Genomic DNA, 20331 nt, shown 5'->3' on the forward strand with positions numbered 1-20331 from the left:
CGCGCATCCCAAGTGATGTATTTGTGTATGAATTGTGTTTTTATTGAGCTTTCTTCCTTTTTTGAATAATCAAAATGTCTAATATGCATAATATATATATTTTAAAGTTTAGCCATGATTTTTTTCCATGATTTTTTTTACTTTGAAGTTAACAAAGAGCACCACATCTGAAAAGATAGAAGTATATAAACACACTTCAAGAGGGATAAATGACTATTCGTTTGCAAACAGTTAAATAGAAATATATATGATTTAAAAGGTTATTAAAAGAAACAGCTAGCAGTTTAGTAAATACTAAAACATTTGTTATTTCATAGAGACATGGGAAAGCAGAATACCACTGTGTTTCCTAAAGATATCCTTAGGCTTCAAATGGAAATGCCAGTGGTTGTGGATGCATTGTTTCAGCTGCGTTTCCGGGAGGAAGCCCTGGAGGAACCTAATATGAATTGTCTTCCTCCAGCAGAGGGAAATCCTGTACAGAACAACAAAGTAAACCTCATGATAAAAGTTTTATAAAGTGTAAATAAATGTTAACTGGACAACGTAATCCTTTTAGGGGGTTTTGTTCTACTGCTGTCTACTATTGTCCAGCTGGAGTACTAATGGAGCTTTTATAAATTACTTCCAAACTGTGTCCAGTTCGAAGTGAATGACACAAATGAGTATTAGTGGCAAAGATACAGACTGAGAACAGGATTTACAAGCCACATGGGGATATCTTAAGCACATATCAATATGTTACTAACAGTAATAGTATTGTACCTTTTGAAACTAATGGTGGGAATTTCTGAACTGACATAAGTTCCAATGTTAATAAAAAAAATTTAAAAAAACATGTATAAAAAATATCCAGAACACAGATATAAGGAGTGGCATCAGTTGCCAGTTTGAAAAGTTTTCAGAGAGGAAGATAAATCTCTCTCGCCCTCTGGTGTTTAAATAGTAGGGATGCAAAAATTAAAATGTAATTTTTTTAATACATATTTTTTAAAATATAACATAAAAAACAGTAAAAATGTGAAACCAAAAACAAATAGAAAAAGAACAGTATTTGGTGAATGAAGGAAAGTGATCTAAAAACTAAACACATCTGTCGGCTTTTTCTTCCCCAAGCAATACATTTAATCTGGAAACAAAAACAAAACAAAACAAAACAAAACAAACAAACAAACAAACAAACAAACAAACAAACAAACAACTGTCAGTTCCTACAAAAAGTATTCAACCCCTGGATGTTTTACTAGCTTTTACAAGTCTGATAGAAGAACAGAAATGGTACTGTAAGCTTAACAACTCACTTATTTTTGATCAAACAGTAGAAATACACATTTGACAGACAATAAGAATTTATTGAAATAAAAACTGGTAATAATTTAAATATGAGATTATTTTGGATGAAAGCTGGATCTGACCTAACCAAGGCACAGTGAAAAATAAAAACTATTTTATTTGGTGGAAAAAATAAAATAGTGCCTTGGTGAAAAAGGCACAGTGAAAACAACATCTCACCTGAAAATGCATCTAAAACTCAACAAGTTTAACTAAAATAACCATAAAATAACTTTAAATCAAAATGAGCAGATTTATGATCAAGGAAAAATGATTTGAAGGAGAGCAAAGTTCTCATTATTGTTTTAAATGAGAAAAAAGTTGAAAAACTAAACTGCATGTCAGTTAAAAATGGTAAAATTCATTAGCCAACAAATTTAATCAATTTAATTTCTCCCTGGGATCAATATATTATTGAAATTCATAGAAATGGCATGGATAAGCTTGATCAACTCTGATCCATGAAGATGCTTTTAGTTTATTTGGAAATTACTTTAAATCTTTTAAAATTGATCAAACATTGATGTTCAAAGATCTATAATTATCTGCTTTTATTGACCATTTATGAATTTTTACCGGATGTTCTACAATAACTGTAATGCCTCAGTTAAGTTAGCAGATGTTTGTTCCAAAATATTTCATCTGAAAAGATGACTTCATCTAGGCTGTGAGGCGTCTACCTACCTGTTTCTTTCTGCAATGAAAAACTGGTACATAACTTACAAGACAACAATTTGCAACTGTTAAGACCTTTTGGACAAAGTTTCTAGTTCAGACTCTTATTCTTTTTTGTTGAGGTACCTTAAGAAGAAAACTTAATGGAGAGAATATCGTTTATTTATTTATTTATTTATTTATTTATTTATTTATTTATTTATTTATTTATTTATTTATTTATTTATTTATTCATTTATTTATTTATACTTTTTTTTATTAATCTGTTTAGCATTTGGCATCCCGAGCCACACTCCAGTCCAATAGGTGGCGGTAATGACCCAAAACTTTACTTGCATTCCGACAAGAAGAAGAAGAAGAAGCTTCATCAAACTGGAGGGATTTTCAGAGCGGTGCATTGCGGCTAACATAGCTAGCAGGAGCAACATCAATTTACAGCGAACTGCTTTGTGTTTACAAAGAGTACCACTAAGGTAATGTCTTATTACTTCCAGGCTTTGTTTTTTAAGAATTCCCTAGCATGTTGTGCTAGGGAACAACATGCTATGGGTGGCCGTTAACTTGTCAGTTTAAACTGTAACTCATGTTTATGAGTACTTTACTAGAAAAACAACTCCAGTAGAGCAACGCAGCAAAAACAAAATAGCTGCTAAATCAGAGAACTTAGTTACGTTTTAGCTCTTAAATGTGTGCCTTTTCTTCTAGTTTGTTAAAGAAGTTGGCTTATGGCACTTGAGTTTTTATGCACTGGTAATTCCTTTTTAAGAATAAATATGTGGTTGTCTCGGTGGATAAATACGAAGACTAAACATTTATAGCAATATTTCATTTTGACTTTGCAGTTCAGTGCTGTTGAGGTTAGATTTAACAGGTTAACTTTAGCTGAGTTCTTGTAAAATATTATTTCACACTAAAGCTGCTAAATCAGATTAGGTAAGCCTTAATATTTATGGTTTTTTTTCTGTTCATCCCACAACAACCTTCTGCTTCTGTGTATAAAGCTGTTTAACTATTGACAGTATAGTAGTAACCTTCTGCTTCATTATGGATTATTAATTAGTTATAATTTAAAAACCTACACCAAGCAAAGCAACGAAACCAGAATGTTTTTTGTTGGTAGTCATGTGAGGAAGAAACAAAGTACCAATACATTATTTGGACGCCAGAACAGAAGAAATGTTTGGCAAAAACCAAAACTGTCAGAATATTTTGACACCAAAGACCATCTTTTTACTTTTATTTTTCCCACAATTTTGTTGATAATAAAAGGAGGGTAGAAAAGTTAAATAACTATAATAAAACATTATTTCTAACTCAAAGGAAAACCTCCATGTATGCACACATCAACACCTCTGGCTTACAGAAAAGTGTCCAATATATTTAATTGTTTTCTTTGTCAAACTTAGTGGTGCAACATATATTCAGGTGTGTTAAAAAACAAATCAGTTTTAAAAATCACTTAAGGATTACTGCCATGGTATTTCAAGGTTACCATATAATCCATGTGTGGTTTTTTTTTGGTATCACTGTTATGATGATTTTCACTCATATTTTTTGCCTTTTATTAGCATCGTATTACACCTGGGACATTTCAAATGGATCTGGAAGATGACACCACAATTTTAACGACCCTGAAGTCCTTTAATACCTTCATTAGTCACCATGACCATCCACAGCGTCCGTCAGAGCAGGCGGGGAGCGGGAACCTGCAGCCTCACTATAAACGCAGCATGGAGGTACGAAGAAATCATTTACATTGAGCTAAACTTATCAAAACAACTAATTCGCCTTAACATTGGCTATTTGGATTTTATTTTATTTTATGTATTTTTATTGTTAGTTTTTGGAAGCAGCAGAGAGGGTTCACTCTCAGCACCGCTACCTGCAGCTGGACCAGGAGAAGAAGCAGATGGAGCTGAGTCACAAACGAGCTCGGTTCGAACTTGAGAAGGCGGCTTCTGAAAGCGCTAGAAACCTGGAGGTACGAGACAAGTTCAGTGTCTATTAGAGACGCATCGATGTTTTGATATCAATATTTGTATCAGTCTCGATATTGGAAAAAATTCCAGATTGGGTATCTGACCATCTGGAATCTGTAAGGACAGATCTATTCAGTCTAATTCTACTCTGTGTGCTCTGAGTGACATCATGCTTTATTTATTTTACATTATATTTAAAATTCCTAATTGCACTCAGTGAACCATTTGGAAGAAGGTTTGTTGTTTTAATTGCTACATGTTTGACCAAGATAGTCAACCTATTGTTATTGTCAGCTTTAGGTTTTTTTTTTTAAATTTAACTTATATTGGCTGTTCTTCTCCTAATGACACTGACTGAAAAAATTAAAGTTGTTTTTATACGTTTGACCAAGCTGGTGAAGCTAGTGGTGTATTTCAGTGTGCTGTATTGGTGCAGTTATCAAATAAATGTGTAATTCAGTACATTTATATCTGTGTTTTAAAAAAGAAATAGTTTAAATTCATTCAGCTCTGTTTTTTTCTGTATGGGATTAGTATCCCATGCAGATAAACTTTAGTTGCAGCTCAAAGAAGAGTTATAATTAGTTCTTAATTTTCACAAAAGTACAACAAAATATAAAACTTCAAGTCCACATTGCTCTCCTCTACATCAAGCACAGGCATATTTGCTTCTAGTTCATAGTATTTGCTGCAGGTTTTTACTTTTGCTGCAGGTTTTTACTTTTGCTGCAGGTTTTTACTTTTGCTGCAGGTTTTCACTTTTGCCCGCCAACTCTGTCGTCACAAGTAGTACCTAGTTTTTATTTATTTACTTTTTTAAATATTGCAGCACGAAGTTGACCGCAACCAGGAACTTTTGGGGCGAATAAAAACATTAGAGGAGAGAGAGAAAGAAGCACGGAAGAACCTGTCAGAGCAGGTGGAAGCAAACGGTTCTCTTCGTAAGAACCTGGACGGCCTCAACAAGAAGCTGGACGAGCGAGACGCCAAACTGATGACAGCCGACCAGGTTACACACACACACAGAATAAATTTTAGATTTTTGATCTCTCTTGATCTCCATCTTTGAATTGCTCGCTGTATCCAGACCATCACGTCTCTGAGAGATGAAATCAGAGACCTTTGCCAGAAGATTCAAACTCAAGATGCAACTATTTCTGCCCAAACTCTGGAGAACCAGGAGCTGCAAGAACAGCTGGACTTACAGCGCAGGTCCAGAGATCCTTCCAGTTTCATCCTGGACATCCTGCTCCTCCACACTGAGCAAAATGTTAATCACACACAATTCCTCTTTTTTTCCCCAGGAAGTATTTAGAAGCTTCTCAGCTTTGCCAAAGCCTCCAAGCAGAACAGTCTTCTTGTTCAGAGCACATCATCAAAATCAAGGTACATTGCACTTACACACACACTTTATCCAACTTTTTACTTTTACATTACATGAGTTCCAAAAATTTCTGTTAAAAATAAAGAAAAAGAAAGTATCTAGCATAATTAATGCCCACCGAGTCAATACTTTCTAGAAGCAGCTCTGCAGACAAAAGCCCAAAACGGATCAGCTGTATTTATATTGAGATAAATTAGTCACAGATGGACACGATTACACTGATTCATTTACTACTACAGGCAACCTGTCAGACTGGTAATGAGAAATAAATAAAAAATTTATTACATTTAATAAATTAACCCACAATTTCACAATTAATTTGCTTTTTGTTGGCTTAGTTACATAAAATCCCTGTAATATTAAGTGATATTTTCAGATTTTACATGACCAACATGTCAAGGTTCAAGTGATAGAAATACTTTTGGAACTTTTTACACATTTTTGACCCATTTTCACACTTCTCCTAAAATGAGCATAGCACAAACTTTTGTAGGTTAAATTGAGTCAGTAAAATAACGATGATAACGAAGACATGGTGATTTTTATATTGCATAAAAGATGTAGAAAACTCAGCTCGTGAGTAGCTGCATAAGGACAAGAAGAGAAAAAGAAACCCTAGTTTTAGTTTTTTCCCTCAGTTTTCAGACTCAATAAAATCAGTGTTTGTATTAATTGTTTTCAGTTCAGAATAGTTTAGCTAGAGTTTGGGCAAAATCTGACTGATTTTCTGTCTGAGTTTGCAGGAGCTGGAGAGACGTCTAGCCCTCCAGGAACAGGATATCGCCATTGTGAAGAGCGTGAAGTCCGAGGTGGCGAGAGTTCCAGATTTGGAAAAAGAGCTGAAGCGTCTCAGGGAAGACAACGCCTTCCTGAGGTCCATTTGCTTTCTTTTATTTGTGTTTATTCCACTGCTTTATTTGTAAGGAGACCCGTATGGCTGAAATTTCTTGCAGTTTTCTAACCTTTGATTATAGATTATGCTTGGACTCTCACATTATTCAGACATGTAATGTCAAACTTGGAAGTGATAACTCCTTTTATTAATAATATGTATTTGCTGTCATCTACAGTATGTTAGGTGACAACTGTCTCTATGAACAGTAACTGAACACATTTTGATGGCAGACCAAACATTTCATTCTTGCGATTGATGAGGAGTTTTGGGTTTCTCCTCTGAACAGGGACAGCAGGGAGAACTGCAGCCTGTTGAAGGAAGAGGTGGAGGGACTGAGGAGGAAACTGGAGAGAATGGAGAAGAAAAAAGAAGAGCTGGTTAACATAGAGCTGGAGAAAGAGGTAAACTGTCTGTCTGTCTGTCTGTCTGCTGTCACAGTTAACTACAAAAAATGATGTGGATACTAGATTCAGACGAGAATAACTGAGAATCTAAACCAGGAGTTTCAAACTCCTAGCCACCACTAAAATATCAAATGTACTTTTTAGTTTTTTCTAAATTAAAAAAAAAAGTTTTATTCATTAGAATATAAATGATTTGTTTTCTTCTGGTAAATGTATAATTTTAAACTGTTCAAACAAAATTACCATTTTGTTTGGGTAGATAGTAAATGGTAGACATTTTACATTTTTTGTACACATAAATGAATATTGTTGCCTTTGCTCTGACAGTAAATGATATTTGGTCACTTTTAGAGGCTGGCTGAGAAGCTGCAGGCCTGGGAAAACATCGGACAGTCTACAGGACTCAACATAAGGTCAGTATGATTGTGTCAATGAGCAGAAGAGCCCTCTTTAAAAAAACATATTTATAATCAATGTCTTTCTAATGAAATACAAAGAAAGACCACTAGGTGGAGCTGTAGTCTTTCTAAACGACTGCACCTCAGCTCACTGAAACGCCTGGCCAACTTGTTAAACAGACTGAGGTTTCCATGTGAGCAGTGAAGCAGTTCTGACATGTTGTATGCACTGAAGATCTGCGCATCGCATGCATGCATGCACACGTTAATACACATCAACCCATTTACTATAGAATCATCTCTGGACTAGGTGGAACACATCCACACCATGCAATATATCCAGTTTGTTTTACACCGTTTGTCGATGGAGAACCAGGTGCTGCACATTATTTTTGGTCAAAAAAAAAAAAAAAAAAGCTGGAAGGTGCCTGCATGATGAAGCACAAAACAAAGTGAGAGCTTTCTACCCGGAGCACCGGTCGAATTGGAAACCTCGTGTTTGATTTGCTCTAGCAGACAGCATCTGCTCTCCCATGTGTTTTCAGCAGCTGGCTTCGCCCCGGCCAGGCCAGGCCAACCTCAGCGCTGGGCCTGACATCAGGGAGGTTTGATATGATGAGGCTGCACACCAAGGTGGTCAGCACAGTTTGCTTTGTCATGGTTAGTCCAGAGTCCAGAGCCAGGGCTTCCCAATTTTTCATCACAATCCCCTGTTTGATTAGAAAAAAATATATATATATATATATATATATTCTATTGATCACATCATATTTAAATTTATTCCCACAGTTTTTATGTTTATTTTTAAATTAAATGATTGGAAAACAGAAAACAAAGTTTTCTGAAAACACTACTCTAGAATGCAACCAGTTTAATAAAGTAAAGGTACTCCTCCTTTAATTGGCCTTGGTGGACATTTATCTACACCTCTATGCTTCAGTCAGAGGTGAGTAGGCTATGCTATGCTAGGCTAGTCACGTGAACATAGTACATGACGTAGAGGAGAGAAAACAGAAAAGTTGAGGTCTGAGCTGTCGAACAAATCATTACCAATTCTCCGACATGAAGCCATCAACCTCCCAGGTTATGTGAAACTGTGGTTAAAAAACAGCTTTAGAAAGTGAGCCGCATGCGGTGGACTCCGAGCCACAGCCACTGATATTAAAAGGCGGAGGTGTATAGACACGTTGTGATGTAAACAATAACAGTTGAGACAGAGACCGACCGTGTCCTTCTGGAATAATTCAAACGTATATCATGTTTAGTTCAGTCGCTAACATTTCCCCATGAGGTTTGTTATGTTCCAGTTCCACTCTAAGAAGCTTACTGTAAGTTGCCTGTACTGTAAACAACGTCTTCCACTGCAAAGAGAGAAGTGCCGAGCTGAACAAGATGACTGTTAATATTAATTTAATATTTGGAAATGTGGCCAACATGGACTGAACGACTTTGTTCACTTCCTCTGCTGCTGTTGCTAAAACGTCAGGCAGACTACAAATCTAAGACAGTGCAGAAAATCAACATCATTGTTCACAACTTCTCCTCTTCCTGATTGGCTCAGTTAAAATTCATTCTGGTGAAATGTCATTCTTACATGTCACCATAACTTACTGAATGATTTTATTTTCTATAATAATTTGAATTTAACTGTTTATTACCAAGCCTCCCAGTGGCTAACAGAATGGAGTGACGGCTCTTTGTTCTAACATTCTCTCTGCTCTGTCTCTCATAGATATATATATATATATTTTTCTTTTTCTTTTTTGTGATCTCTCTGCATATGCATGCGCTCACTACCCAGAGCTTTGTGTGTCTGCAGGAAACCGGAGGATCTGTCCAGGGAGGTGATTCAGATCCAGCACAGAGAAATTGCTCTGAAAGAGCAGAACTACACACTCAGCAGCCGGTAACACACACCGTCTGACTCACACACACAATCCCCCCCTATCTCTCTTGTTTCAGACTTTTTTCTCTCATTCTGTTTGCATTGTGTCTCTCTCTCTTTCTCCCTCTCTCTTTCTCTCTCTCTCTTCATGCATCTATTAAGAGTCTATCTCTGTGAAGTCTTTAATTGTCACAAAGTTAATTAAAGTGGTCCTGACTCTGATAGCACTCCTGACGGCAGCCGTTGGTGTGTGTGTGTGAGGTTATGATTGTTTGAGAAAAGGAATTTACTAATTAAACTCGTCCTGTTTAGACTGAGGTGGTATCTGTAGGGACTGTATGCATGCTGTCGGTTATTAATGCTGCGCTCGTGTCCAGATTTTGTTGGTTAACAAGCATTTCTCCTGTGCTGAGCGTTTTGGGCTCATTACGACACATTAAACACAGCAAAACCGCCAGATGATGAATGGGCCAGAATCTGCAAAGGGACTTCTGCAGTGTAATTATTAGCCTTCGCTGTAATTATTGTCCTATTGATCAGACTTGACACAAATCTCTGTCTCAAATGATTTCTAGACGCTCATCATTCAGGCAGACAGGTAGGCAGGTTGTCTTTGAGGAAATATTATTAGAAATTGGCTTTAAATTGCTCTTCCCAAATTGTCTGAACATCCAGCCCTGATCAATCTGCTTTCTCTTTTTACCCTTCCCTCCACTTTTGCACACAAAAATCTCTTCCCCCCGCTATTCATTTGTGTTGCCCGTCAGAGTCAGGAGCTTGGAGCATTCCCAGTCTGAGGCCGGAGCAGAGCTGACCCAGCAGTGCGGCAGAACCGTGGAGGAGCAGAAGAAGAGAGAGGCTCAGGATGCGCTCATTCGACGACTACAGAAACGACTACTTTTGTTAACCAAGGTACCTGGCAATCAATAAAAAACACACGCACACACTCCAAGAACTAAAAATCAGCAAGTTACTTCAAAAACTGGCCGCAGGAGGGACTTGAATCTTAAGACCTGCACAGAATTCTCCGTTCTCCCATCACTTCTTGCTTTTCCAAACTGGCCGCAGGACATCATGTGACTCCTCTGGCTTGTATCCCGTGCTTCTTCCCACTGCAGTATTTGACTAGACCGCCGTGTGATATCGATTTCTCAGCATGTGTTATTCCCCAGGTCACCTACAATCTCTAAGCACACTAATCACACACAGTTGAAAGCAGATATTTACATACGTTGGATCAGCATCTGAAGTTAAATGAGAGCAAACTTTTCTTGTTTTAGGTTAGAATAAGAATTAGAATAATCAAAATTTTTTCTGTTCGCTAAATACAAATTCTGTTTGCTAAAATCTGTTTCTGCCCTGAACAACGCAAATTCATCTAAACCCTGGTCATCATTCTCTTAACATTCTGCTTGCTTGTCTATTTTTACCATATTTTTAAGTATATTTATGCTATTTAATTAAGTATATTTATGGATCTAAATACACTTAATTAATTTATTTATTTTCAGTGCCTTCAAGAGTTGTCTTTTCTTTTTTTTTTAGACTTTTGTTGTGCTTTGTTGCACAATGACAATAAAGGAATAAAAACTTAAACACAAATTCCAGAAAACTTGTTTTTCTGAGATTTTCTTCTAACTTTCCTGAAATTCAAAAGTTTACATACATCCCTAGTATTTGCCAATACCAGGGATAACTGTCTTTTAAAAAGGCATACTTGGAAACCTTTTAGGATTCCTTCCAATATTGTTTAAAACTACATTATTTAATTCTGGCTGGGATATTACAGAACACGATTACAGGGATACTGGAATAAATAATGATCTGTGATGTTACTTACTCCAGGCACTTTGATCAGTCACAAAAATGCAGAATAAAACGTAGAGGATCAAACATAAACTGGATGAGATGATGGTGACATCATGACGAGGTTCTAAATATGTTCTTCATCTGGAAAACAAATCAGTTAAGAAATGGCTTCAAATGAATAAACAAGACAACACATTTTAAAGGGGCAATATTATGTGTTTTTTCAGCTACATAGTGCCATTTTATAGCACAATCATTTAATTATTTTAACTTGAGTTGTTGTAAAAGTGCTATATAAATATCAAATATGACTTAAAATAAATTTGACTTTGTAATTTAACGCCTTGAAATTGGGCCTCTGTCTCTTTAAAAAGCTCCTGCTCTTTCTGAAACTCCACCTTCAGCAAGTCATCACGACATCTGTCCTCTAAAAACCCAGTATCTCACTGAGAAGTAGCTCCTATAATGAGCTCAGCAGGTACATAGCTCCACCAGGTGTTTGCTAATTGCTTCTGGCTAGTCTGAAGGAACTGACTATGGGGAATCATGCGTGAGGACCTCTAAGAAGAAGCTGCGCCCTGAAGGCGGAAATAGGTCCAACCATGTGTTTTGCACAGCTGATTGGTTGCCATGGAGATTAAAGGATTTCTCAAACATTCATGAAAGAATCACGGCAACAATAAACTATGTTTTTGGTGAGGAAATTACAAAATGCAAGGCTCAAAAACAACTATTTTACTTAACTCTGCCCCTTTAATTAAAGGAGATGTTATGATGTAACATGGCGACATGAACATAATGGTTCGTCTGTTTGCTGGAAGGTTCACCGCTCGGCCTCTGTGTCACGCGCATGAAGCTTTTTAAATGGCTCGCTCACTAGTCCAGCATTTCTTTTCAATTTCAAATAACTGATTTTTATCTTTATCTTTTATCTTTACCTTAAGGCTTCACCCACTAAATACCCACACTTACCATCACCTACAGTATGTAACTCTGCGGGACGACTGACTGACCCATTTGGGGCACGGAAATCTTTAGCCACCAGATGAGGTTGACAGAAAAGCAATTTGGCAACAATAAATGGTGAAAACAGCAATAAGTTTTATCACTCTCTTCTCCCGCTCCATGTTTGTTTTTAAATTAAATTTTTCATTTTATCACAGAAAAGTGATGAATTGAATTTTCCCTGCAGGTTAATAGACAAACAGTTGGAAGCCCTCCAGGTTGGTATTTGGAGCAAACGCTGACCTCCAAACGTATTTGTTCTGTCTGGTTTTTACTTGTGTTCCTGGTGATGTTTAGTTTCCTATTCCCTCTTGCACATTACCTTGAGCGCTTGCATTGTGTTAGCAAGTTCCAAATGCATAACATTCATTTACATTGTTTAACAATCTCTAGGGGATTTGTCTGTTTACTTGAAATCTAAAATAAAATTATTCAATAAGTTTTTGTGCTCTATTTAATTGGAGTTTGTTTTGTGCTTTCGTTAAACCTTTACATCCAGAAAGTAAAGCACAATTTAGTCACTTTTACCTTCACTTGTAATGAAAATGCTGTGAATATCAAAAACAACTTCAAAGAAATTTGACCTGGCATTGCAGGTGAATCTGACATGAAATTAACTCCCGTCTCTTTAAGAACCTGCTACCCTTTCTGACGCTCCCAATTCACCACTTCTTCACAACAATGCTCTTCCATGATCCCATTTACAAGCGTTCTTAGGAACGTTGGACTGAGAAGTAGTTTGTGTGAAAAGGTCAGCAGTTGCACATTTCCACCAGGTGTTTGCTAATTACTGCTCCCGCAAGTCTCATTGCAGGCGCACTCCTCCTTGAAGACGATTTCACTCAGAGAGCCATGACTCTTCCTGGCTTCTCTCTTCATCCTCAAAGCTCTCTCATCTCCTCTGCCCCGTCTATGCGCTCTCATGTTACGTAGTGCTCACGGCTGCACTTCGCCGCTGCCCGGGTCTGTTCTTGCGTTACAGAGATAACTCAGCTGGAAGTCCTCTGTCTGTTCAGCGTCTCTCACACTGGTTGTGTGAGACTATTTCATATTCTCATATATCCGCTGGTCGGGATCCTCCAGGGGAGTCTCCTAGCTCACTCCACCAGAGGGATTTTACCCTCTATGGCTCTGTATGGAGGGATGGCTCTGGAGGAGATTTGCGCGGCAGCTGCCCCTGGTCATCTCCATGCTCATCTGCATGTTTTTCTCTGCATAGCGTTTCCACTTTGTCCATGATTTCTGACAGAAAGATTAATAAGTAATACTGGCTGCTTTCAGCATTCAGACATATTATGCTGGGAAAAAAACTTGTCTTTTGCTGTCGTTTGATGCTCCTCATGTGTCGAGATGCGTTGCTGTGAACTTGCTGACCCTCAGTGGGAGAGAGGCTTTCAGGTCAAGATAGGTAGATTCATTAATCTATATTATGTAATATTAATGTGCTAAAGTTTTCTGATTTATCAGATGTGTTAACTTGTTAATGTTGAAGTCTTTTCAGCTGAATAATTAGTCCCACTTTGAAGCAAGCCAGTCATCGTATTAGACAAATTCTTTGAAGTTGAGAACTAAACCAACTGTAGTTGCTCTGATTGGCATCAGTGTCGAATATGTAATACAGCAAGAACGGCAAAAGAAGAATTTTACAGAAAGCACATTCATCAAACACACACAATCCTGACATAGTTAAAGCATGTTTATGTACTTCCATTTGGGTCTCTCCTGCTTGTAGAAGCAGTCCAAGCATCAAAAAACCCCAACAAAACAAAACACCATCCAGCCGTTTTCTGGCAATAAGGTAATGTATTTTGGTGTCTGTAAAACCTTCTGATTGTAACCTCAGAATCGTCGAGCACTGCCCCTCACCTAGCAGCCTAGTGGGAGATGGTCAGTTGATTGTATGTGTTGTAAAATGGCTGCTGGAAAAGACATGTCTTTGGTGTTTGTAGGGTTTCCTTGAGAAAATTTGCTAAGCTCAATGGTTGGGGCCCTAGAGCAGCCATTCAGAGTCCACTGTGTTTTTGGAGTTAAAGAATGTTTTTAAAGTTGAAAGAAAATTTGAAAATGTGACTTGGTAATTGTTTGTAATTGGAAGACACTTTAACAACATTTAAACACCATCTATAAAGTCTTAAAAATTCACTGAATTTGTTGGGATATAGACCAATAAAGACAGGAAGTGGTTACTGAGCTCTAGTAAATAAAGAAATACACCTGACCTCAGTGTCCGATCCTGACCACATGTTGCCATGGTGCTTCCAGCCGTTTCACCAAAGAAACTCTTTAGCCTGCCTTTGCTATCATTGTCACTGGTGTGTAAGAAACCCCTATAATAAATAATTTTTAGCCTGGTGGCCCGCCAGACTTATCGTACACTGAGGGAAACCTCGGTCTTTAAACTTGCTGCTGCATGACTGCTTGAATGTTTGTGTTCCAGGAACGTGATGGCATGCGTGCTATACTGGAGTCTTACGACAGTGAGCTGGCGTCAAACGAGTATTCTCCTCAACTCAGTAAACGAGTCAAAGAGGCAGAAGACGTTCTGCAGAGGACACAAAATCACAATGCAGAGATGGAGGTGTGTGACGACTGTCTTTAACTTATTTCTTCTTCTTTTTTCTCTCTGCATATTTCTTATGCTTGATATTCCTTGACAGTTTTAAGATTTAAGGTTTGCACTGAGTGACCCAAACAAGCACCCAGGCTTTTATTTTTGGTGTCTACGTTGGTGCAGTATTCTCCTTCACAGAGATCATATAAATGCTGGTACAGGCTTCTGAAAAGCCATTTTTAGTGGGTTTTCAGAACCGCATTATAATAATTTGTGATGGCGCGGGAGGCCCAGGCTTCACACCCAGTTCAATAAGTCATCTATAAATCTGTCTTTGCTAAACTGTTAAGAGTTAAATAACCTATTTAAAGTAAATAAATGATGCCTATACTGGCATTGGGTAAGTGGAGTGCTTATAATACCCTGAAGGAAATAATGCATTAAAATAGGTAAATTTTCACTCTTTGTGTTAGAAACACTTGCTTCTCTTTTTTCCCAATTCAGGCTCAGCTCAGTAAGGCACAAGAGGAGACAGGGACGCTCAAACTGCAGCTGCAAAAGGTAAGTATGCACTAGACTTCACAGTTTATCCGATAGCCCTTTTATATGCCAACCCATAGCTGCACTGCCGTGGTAGAATAATTCTGCTAACTCAATGAAACCTGGAGATGTAGGTATTCTTAATTTAATTATTAGTTTTTCTGGCTGGGCGGCCCAGAAAAATCAGCAAAGAGCAACTCTAAATCACTCCTATTCTTCATTTTTCTTGCTCTCTGTGTATGCTACGCTATGCACAGGTCTGTTGCCATGGTAATGGACTGACAACAGCTCCACCAGTGTATCAAGATCCAACATAAAAAACATACAATTTTCTCACCCAAAGAACAGAACATTCAGTCTGTTAAAGAATCACGTTTCTTGATGTTTATTTTGCGATTATTAATAAGTGATCGTCCAAACACAGAGGTGGTTGATTAGCTAATTTAAACTTCTGTTCTACTGATGATCTGTCAGAGAGTTTGTTGGTCATCTTTTTCTTTTTTTTAACTGAATCAAAACACACTGTGGCACATCTCCATCTAATGTTGTCAAAGTCAAGCTAGCATAAATGGCGTACTTCCCTGTCCTTTTTATTTTGTAAATAAAACTTTTTCCTGACCAATGAAATGTGATACCTTTGTACTTTATTTAGTTGTAGTGTTCACAATTAATAGCAAAGCATCCCATCCCTTTTTCTTTTATACATCAGCTGTGCATTTAAGATTTAGCATATTACAGTGATCCCTCGTTTTTCACGGGAGTTGCGTTCCGAAAATAACCCGTGATAAGTGAAATCCACGAAGTAGTTACCTTAGTTTTTACAATTATTATACAGCATAATTAAATACTCTACATTAAAACCAAAGAACAAAACCTGTTTTCAGATCAGTGGATGTGCGTGTGCATCAATCGGGCCTTAATGTGATTTGGAGTCATGTCATTAAAGCGTCTCGTCCAACCTGCCCCGCAAGATTCATAGCTGTATCTATGGCAGAGCGACGGATCTCATCAAGCGAGCCTCCGCCGGTCAGGTTTTGCTCCTCTGGCCACAGTTTTTTCCAGCAGGCATTCAAAGTTTTCAGCTTTTGTCTCCTGAATTTCCCATCTGTATTACTTATATTTAAATACCGTAACGTTATTGGCACACAGGTAGAGAAGGAGCTCGGAGACTGTTTAGCCAATCAGGATGCAGAACACAATGCACTGTGAAAAAAACTGCACACAAAAAATCGACAAAGCAGCGAGACCGCGAAAGGTGAACCGCGTTTAGCGAGGGATCACTGTACGTTGATAATTTCACAACTAGAACCAATGATAGTCGTCGTCTGCGAGCAGACAGTGGAGAGCTGGATGGGGCTCGTAACGTCACTTTGCAATGTGACTTCACAGGGATTTGTCTGCAGGCTTCTGCTGGGCGTACGGCCCATTGGTGTAATGTTGGTGCACTCATCAGATCATTTTTTCTTTTGTCTGTTCTAGCTGGAGCTTGAGTTGGAGACTGTAAATAAACAACTGGCTTCTTCAGCTGACTGCAGCTCTTCAGCAAACAAAGAAGAGGTCAACATACTAAGGTATTAAACTTATTTGACTAGTTGTAATTCCTCAGGGTCTCTGCAGGATTTCAAAAAGGGTGTTCACTTTAATTCTCTAAGTTTTAGACCTGGATTAATCAACTTGATGAAACACATTGAGCCAACACCATGGTTATTCTTCTTTTGCACACATTTTTCATTCTAATCGTCTTTCCGTTAACATTCTTGACTACAGCAGTCTAATAGCCACCTTCTTCAGCAATAAGTTATGATTTATTTCTGAGTTTTGAGTTGCTATATGGAGTAATCATCAACATTAAGACAAATATGTGCTTGAAAGACATCTTTCTGTCTCCAGATACGTCATTTATGTTTTTGATGAGGGAATAAAATAAGATAATGTAAAGCAGAAAAATTTAGACTTTTACATAATACTTCGCCTTTTAGATATATATTGTTTATTTTTTTTTATCTTTTACTGAAATCTTCAGAGATCCTGATTAATATAAAATCTGAAATTCTAAGTCATATGAAAACCATGGTTGCTCTGATGATGGTTTATTAACAGACCCTGTCCTCACACACATTTTCTGTAATGGTGATTATTTTGGTTGTAATTGCAATTTCCAGGCAAAAAATCGAAGAGTTGGAGAAGGATCGACAGCGTTTGGAAGAGCAGAATAACATTCTGGAGATGAGACTGGAGAGACACAACCTGCAGGTAGGCAGCAAACGTCCCTCCAACTGGCTTTTGTAATGGATTTACTCGTCTGGCACAAAGGAACAAATTTAATAACCCCAAGGGTAGCGGCCTGTCCTGCAAGCCGCCGTGGATTGATGCACAAAAATATATTTCATATCTGACAGTTTTTTCAAGCACAATTGGAGCCAGGTGTCATTCCAACAGCGTCCAGTTAAGTAGCTGCAGAGCCGAAGGTGGATTAAAACCCATTCTTTTATTGGATGAAAGGATTACAGTGGACACAGATTTGGACGGGGGGTGAATACGTTTAGCTGTTTAGTTTTGAAAAGGCAGTATGTGTTTCCCAGGCACATGGTGCCAATTTATAGCACAATCAAGCAACTATGTTAGCTTCAGTTGAAAATATTATATATAGCATAAAAATGCTTTATATCAAATATGGCCCGGCGGTTGGGTGCTTAGTCAGTCATTCATCCAGCGCCCCATCGTGTTTTTCAGTTAAAAAATGTTTAAAGTTGACAGGAAATGTGGAAATATCACTTGATAATTATGTGTTATTGGAAGACTGACACTGGAACACCAACAATAAAGGCTTAAAAAATGCAACCATTTTAAAAATACTTGCCAGGCTTATAAAACACTGGGGGAAATCCTGACTTAAAAGAAATTTTACTTCCTACTTTAATGCACTGAAATATAGCCTCTGTCTCTAAAAGCTTCGTCTTTTTCTGTGACTTCACCTTCAGAATGTGATCCTCTTCTAACCCTTTAACAACGTTTTTACCAGCGTTGCACTGAGAAATGGTTCCTATATTGAGCTCAATAGATGTATAGCTCCACCAGGTGTTTGCTAATTCCTGCTGGCTAGTCTGAAGGAGCTGAGTTGGGAAGTTGCGGGGTATGGGTGTTCAATGACGCGGAAACTTGGAAGCTGTAGCTCTGAGGAAGAGCTGTGTCTTGAAGACGGAACTCGGTCCATCTAGGTGTTTTGCACACATGTGTGGTTGCCAGGGGAGATTAAAGGATTTTTCAAAATTGTGTGAAAGAATCAAGGCAACACATGTATGTTTTTGATGTGGGAATAACGTTAGAACATGAGGTACGAGTCGATTTTACTTAACACTGCCCTAAAATGTGATAAAATATTATTGCTGACAGGTAGTGGGATCAATACTGCCGACACATTTAATTGATCTATTTTAATCTAACAAAATAATTTAATAACCTTTTGTCTTCGCCTGTGGTTGTTTTTATTTTGGGGATCCCCCCCTTGCCTCCCTGCCTCCACATATTGCTTATGTATGATAGTTGATGTTTCATCTCAGGTTCTGTAACTCCCTCTGACTTAAACTGCACTAAGCTAAACCTGCCAAGGCACTTTAATGAAATCTGTGTGGCCGAGCGTGTTGACTCCATTTAGCCATGGAGTAAATAAAATCCACATCTCCCCAAGCATGACCGCTACCTTTAAGGCAGCAGCCGACTGACGGAAGGGGTGAATTTCTGAACGTTTCAAGGTTACTCAGTCAGTGGATCGGGTCAGTTCATAGGAGTTAATTTTTTTGACTCCCCCAGTGAGAGAGCTGCTCATCAGTCTGCGTGGAGAGATGAGGGACAGGCTGGAGAGGTGGTGGAGGGTGGAAATCAATGACTGAATGGGTCTGAGTGAGTGACATTCAGGAGTGAATGCCTCAAAAACCTCACAATGAGAACTTTTGTTACACCGACTGTCACAGATTGCTCTAACCTAACCCTAAATTGACTCCATCTTTATATCATTGTCAATTTCTCCATCTCTCTTTGTCATGAAATATGTCATAAAATTGCTTTTATTCATTAAAATTGCTCTAAATTGACTAGGGAGTTCAGTAAGTTGTCAAGGTGCAAAGGCATTAAACATTTCAGCATTAGCAAAAACCCACTTAAGCCATTAAATGTTCAGCAAAAAATGAAAAATTAAGGCAGCACAATGCCTAGTAAATACCTTGGTATTGTAATTGTCAAGCACTGTAGCTGAGAGTTTTTGTATTATTGGTCAGATAAGAATACCTGATAGCAATTGGAACCAAATTTGGTCATATTTTATCTTAAGAAACTTAAAGCCATGACCGTAAAACAATACGGGGGACTCTCTTCCCAGCTGCACCTTGAAGACCTTTAAACAATACGTAATGCAGACATTAAACCAAGAGGTGTCAAGAGATTCAAACTGTAATTCTATTTAAAATATACACGAACAGGCATTAAACTGGTTGCATCAATGTGCAAATTCTGAAACTGTTGTTTGATTAAACATTCTGTACCAGAATTTATTTATAAGCAGGATTTCCCCCAAAAAATCTGTTAATCCTGGTGGCAGGAGCGCAGGGGAAGTCTTTTTTTTTTATCACAAGAAGTGTGTTTTTGTGTTTAAAATTGGTAAATGTTGCAAAAATTCAGAGCTGCACAAATGGGCATCATAATTTAGAAATAATAGTGTGTGAGGAGGGGCTTGCTAATCGACTCAGTGCAGGTCTTTGGTCGGCATCGACACATCTTGTTTCGTGGACAGACCGGTTGGGCTTGCTGATTTAGGATGGACAGGTGTGCGGTAATCATAGAGCTACTTCTCAGTGAAACGCTGGTAAACACTTTGTTAAAGGGTTAACAGAGGAGCCATATTGTGATGACTTCCTGGAGGCGGAGTTTCAGAAAAAGGAAGAGTTTCTTAAAGAGAAATGCCCAATTTCAAGACATTAAATTACGAAGTCAAAATTTCTTTTAAGTCAAATTTGATTATGTAGCATTTTTAACAACTGAAGTTAACATAGTTACTTGACTGTGCTATAAAATGCCCCTATAAAATCATCATATAATGAGGCACAAACATAAGAACTGGAACTATTTGAAGAGGCTTAAGTTAGATTGTTGGATTTTTTTTGTTAAGTTTTAAAATTTGCATCTGCTGTGGATGCAGTTCTCAGAGCTGCATGACATTACTTTATAATATCTTAATAACACCATCAAACATTTGAGTTTACTTTTACAAAGACAAAAAGAGAATGAGTCAGTGGAAGGCTGCTTGCTATTGCTTTTTAAATAAATTAAAAAAGACTTTGCTGGAGCCTCACTTGCCACTCTGTGAGTATAATATGATCTGCCACTTTCCCATGCGTGGCCTCTGGGGGAACCCTTAAATGGATTATTGGAGGTGATAACTGTGGCTTGGAAACGACAAATACCAATCACGGTCAAAGTTC

The 20331-nt window shown here is 37.9% G+C and overlaps 1 protein-coding gene across 1 annotated transcript in view; it reads left to right on the top strand.

The window, feature by feature from the left end:
- The first annotated feature begins 2014 nt into the window (after positions 1-2014).
- Positions 2015-20331, top strand: part of mad1l1 (mitotic arrest deficient 1 like 1) — a 50360-nt gene continuing 32043 nt past the window's right edge. Inside the window, exons 1-15 of the mRNA XM_014985876.2 lie at positions 2015-2480; positions 3576-3743; positions 3848-3988; positions 4816-4995; positions 5074-5198; positions 5291-5372; positions 6114-6244; positions 6552-6666; positions 7021-7082; positions 8887-8973; positions 9720-9864; positions 14204-14344; positions 14822-14878; positions 16337-16428; positions 17020-17110. Of these exons, the coding sequence (XP_014841362.2) occupies positions 3603-3743; positions 3848-3988; positions 4816-4995; positions 5074-5198; positions 5291-5372; positions 6114-6244; positions 6552-6666; positions 7021-7082; positions 8887-8973; positions 9720-9864; positions 14204-14344; positions 14822-14878; positions 16337-16428; positions 17020-17110 (1590 nt within the window). The 5' untranslated portion in view covers positions 2015-2480; positions 3576-3602. The remainder of the gene's footprint in view (positions 2481-3575; positions 3744-3847; positions 3989-4815; positions 4996-5073; positions 5199-5290; positions 5373-6113; positions 6245-6551; positions 6667-7020; positions 7083-8886; positions 8974-9719; positions 9865-14203; positions 14345-14821; positions 14879-16336; positions 16429-17019; positions 17111-20331) is intronic.

This window comes from Poecilia mexicana, unplaced genomic scaffold, assembly GCF_051168715.1.
Source record: "Poecilia mexicana isolate PSO_F unplaced genomic scaffold, ASM5116871v1 scaffold_2, whole genome shotgun sequence".
NCBI classification, from domain to species: Eukaryota; Metazoa; Chordata; class Actinopteri; order Cyprinodontiformes; family Poeciliidae; genus Poecilia; species Poecilia mexicana.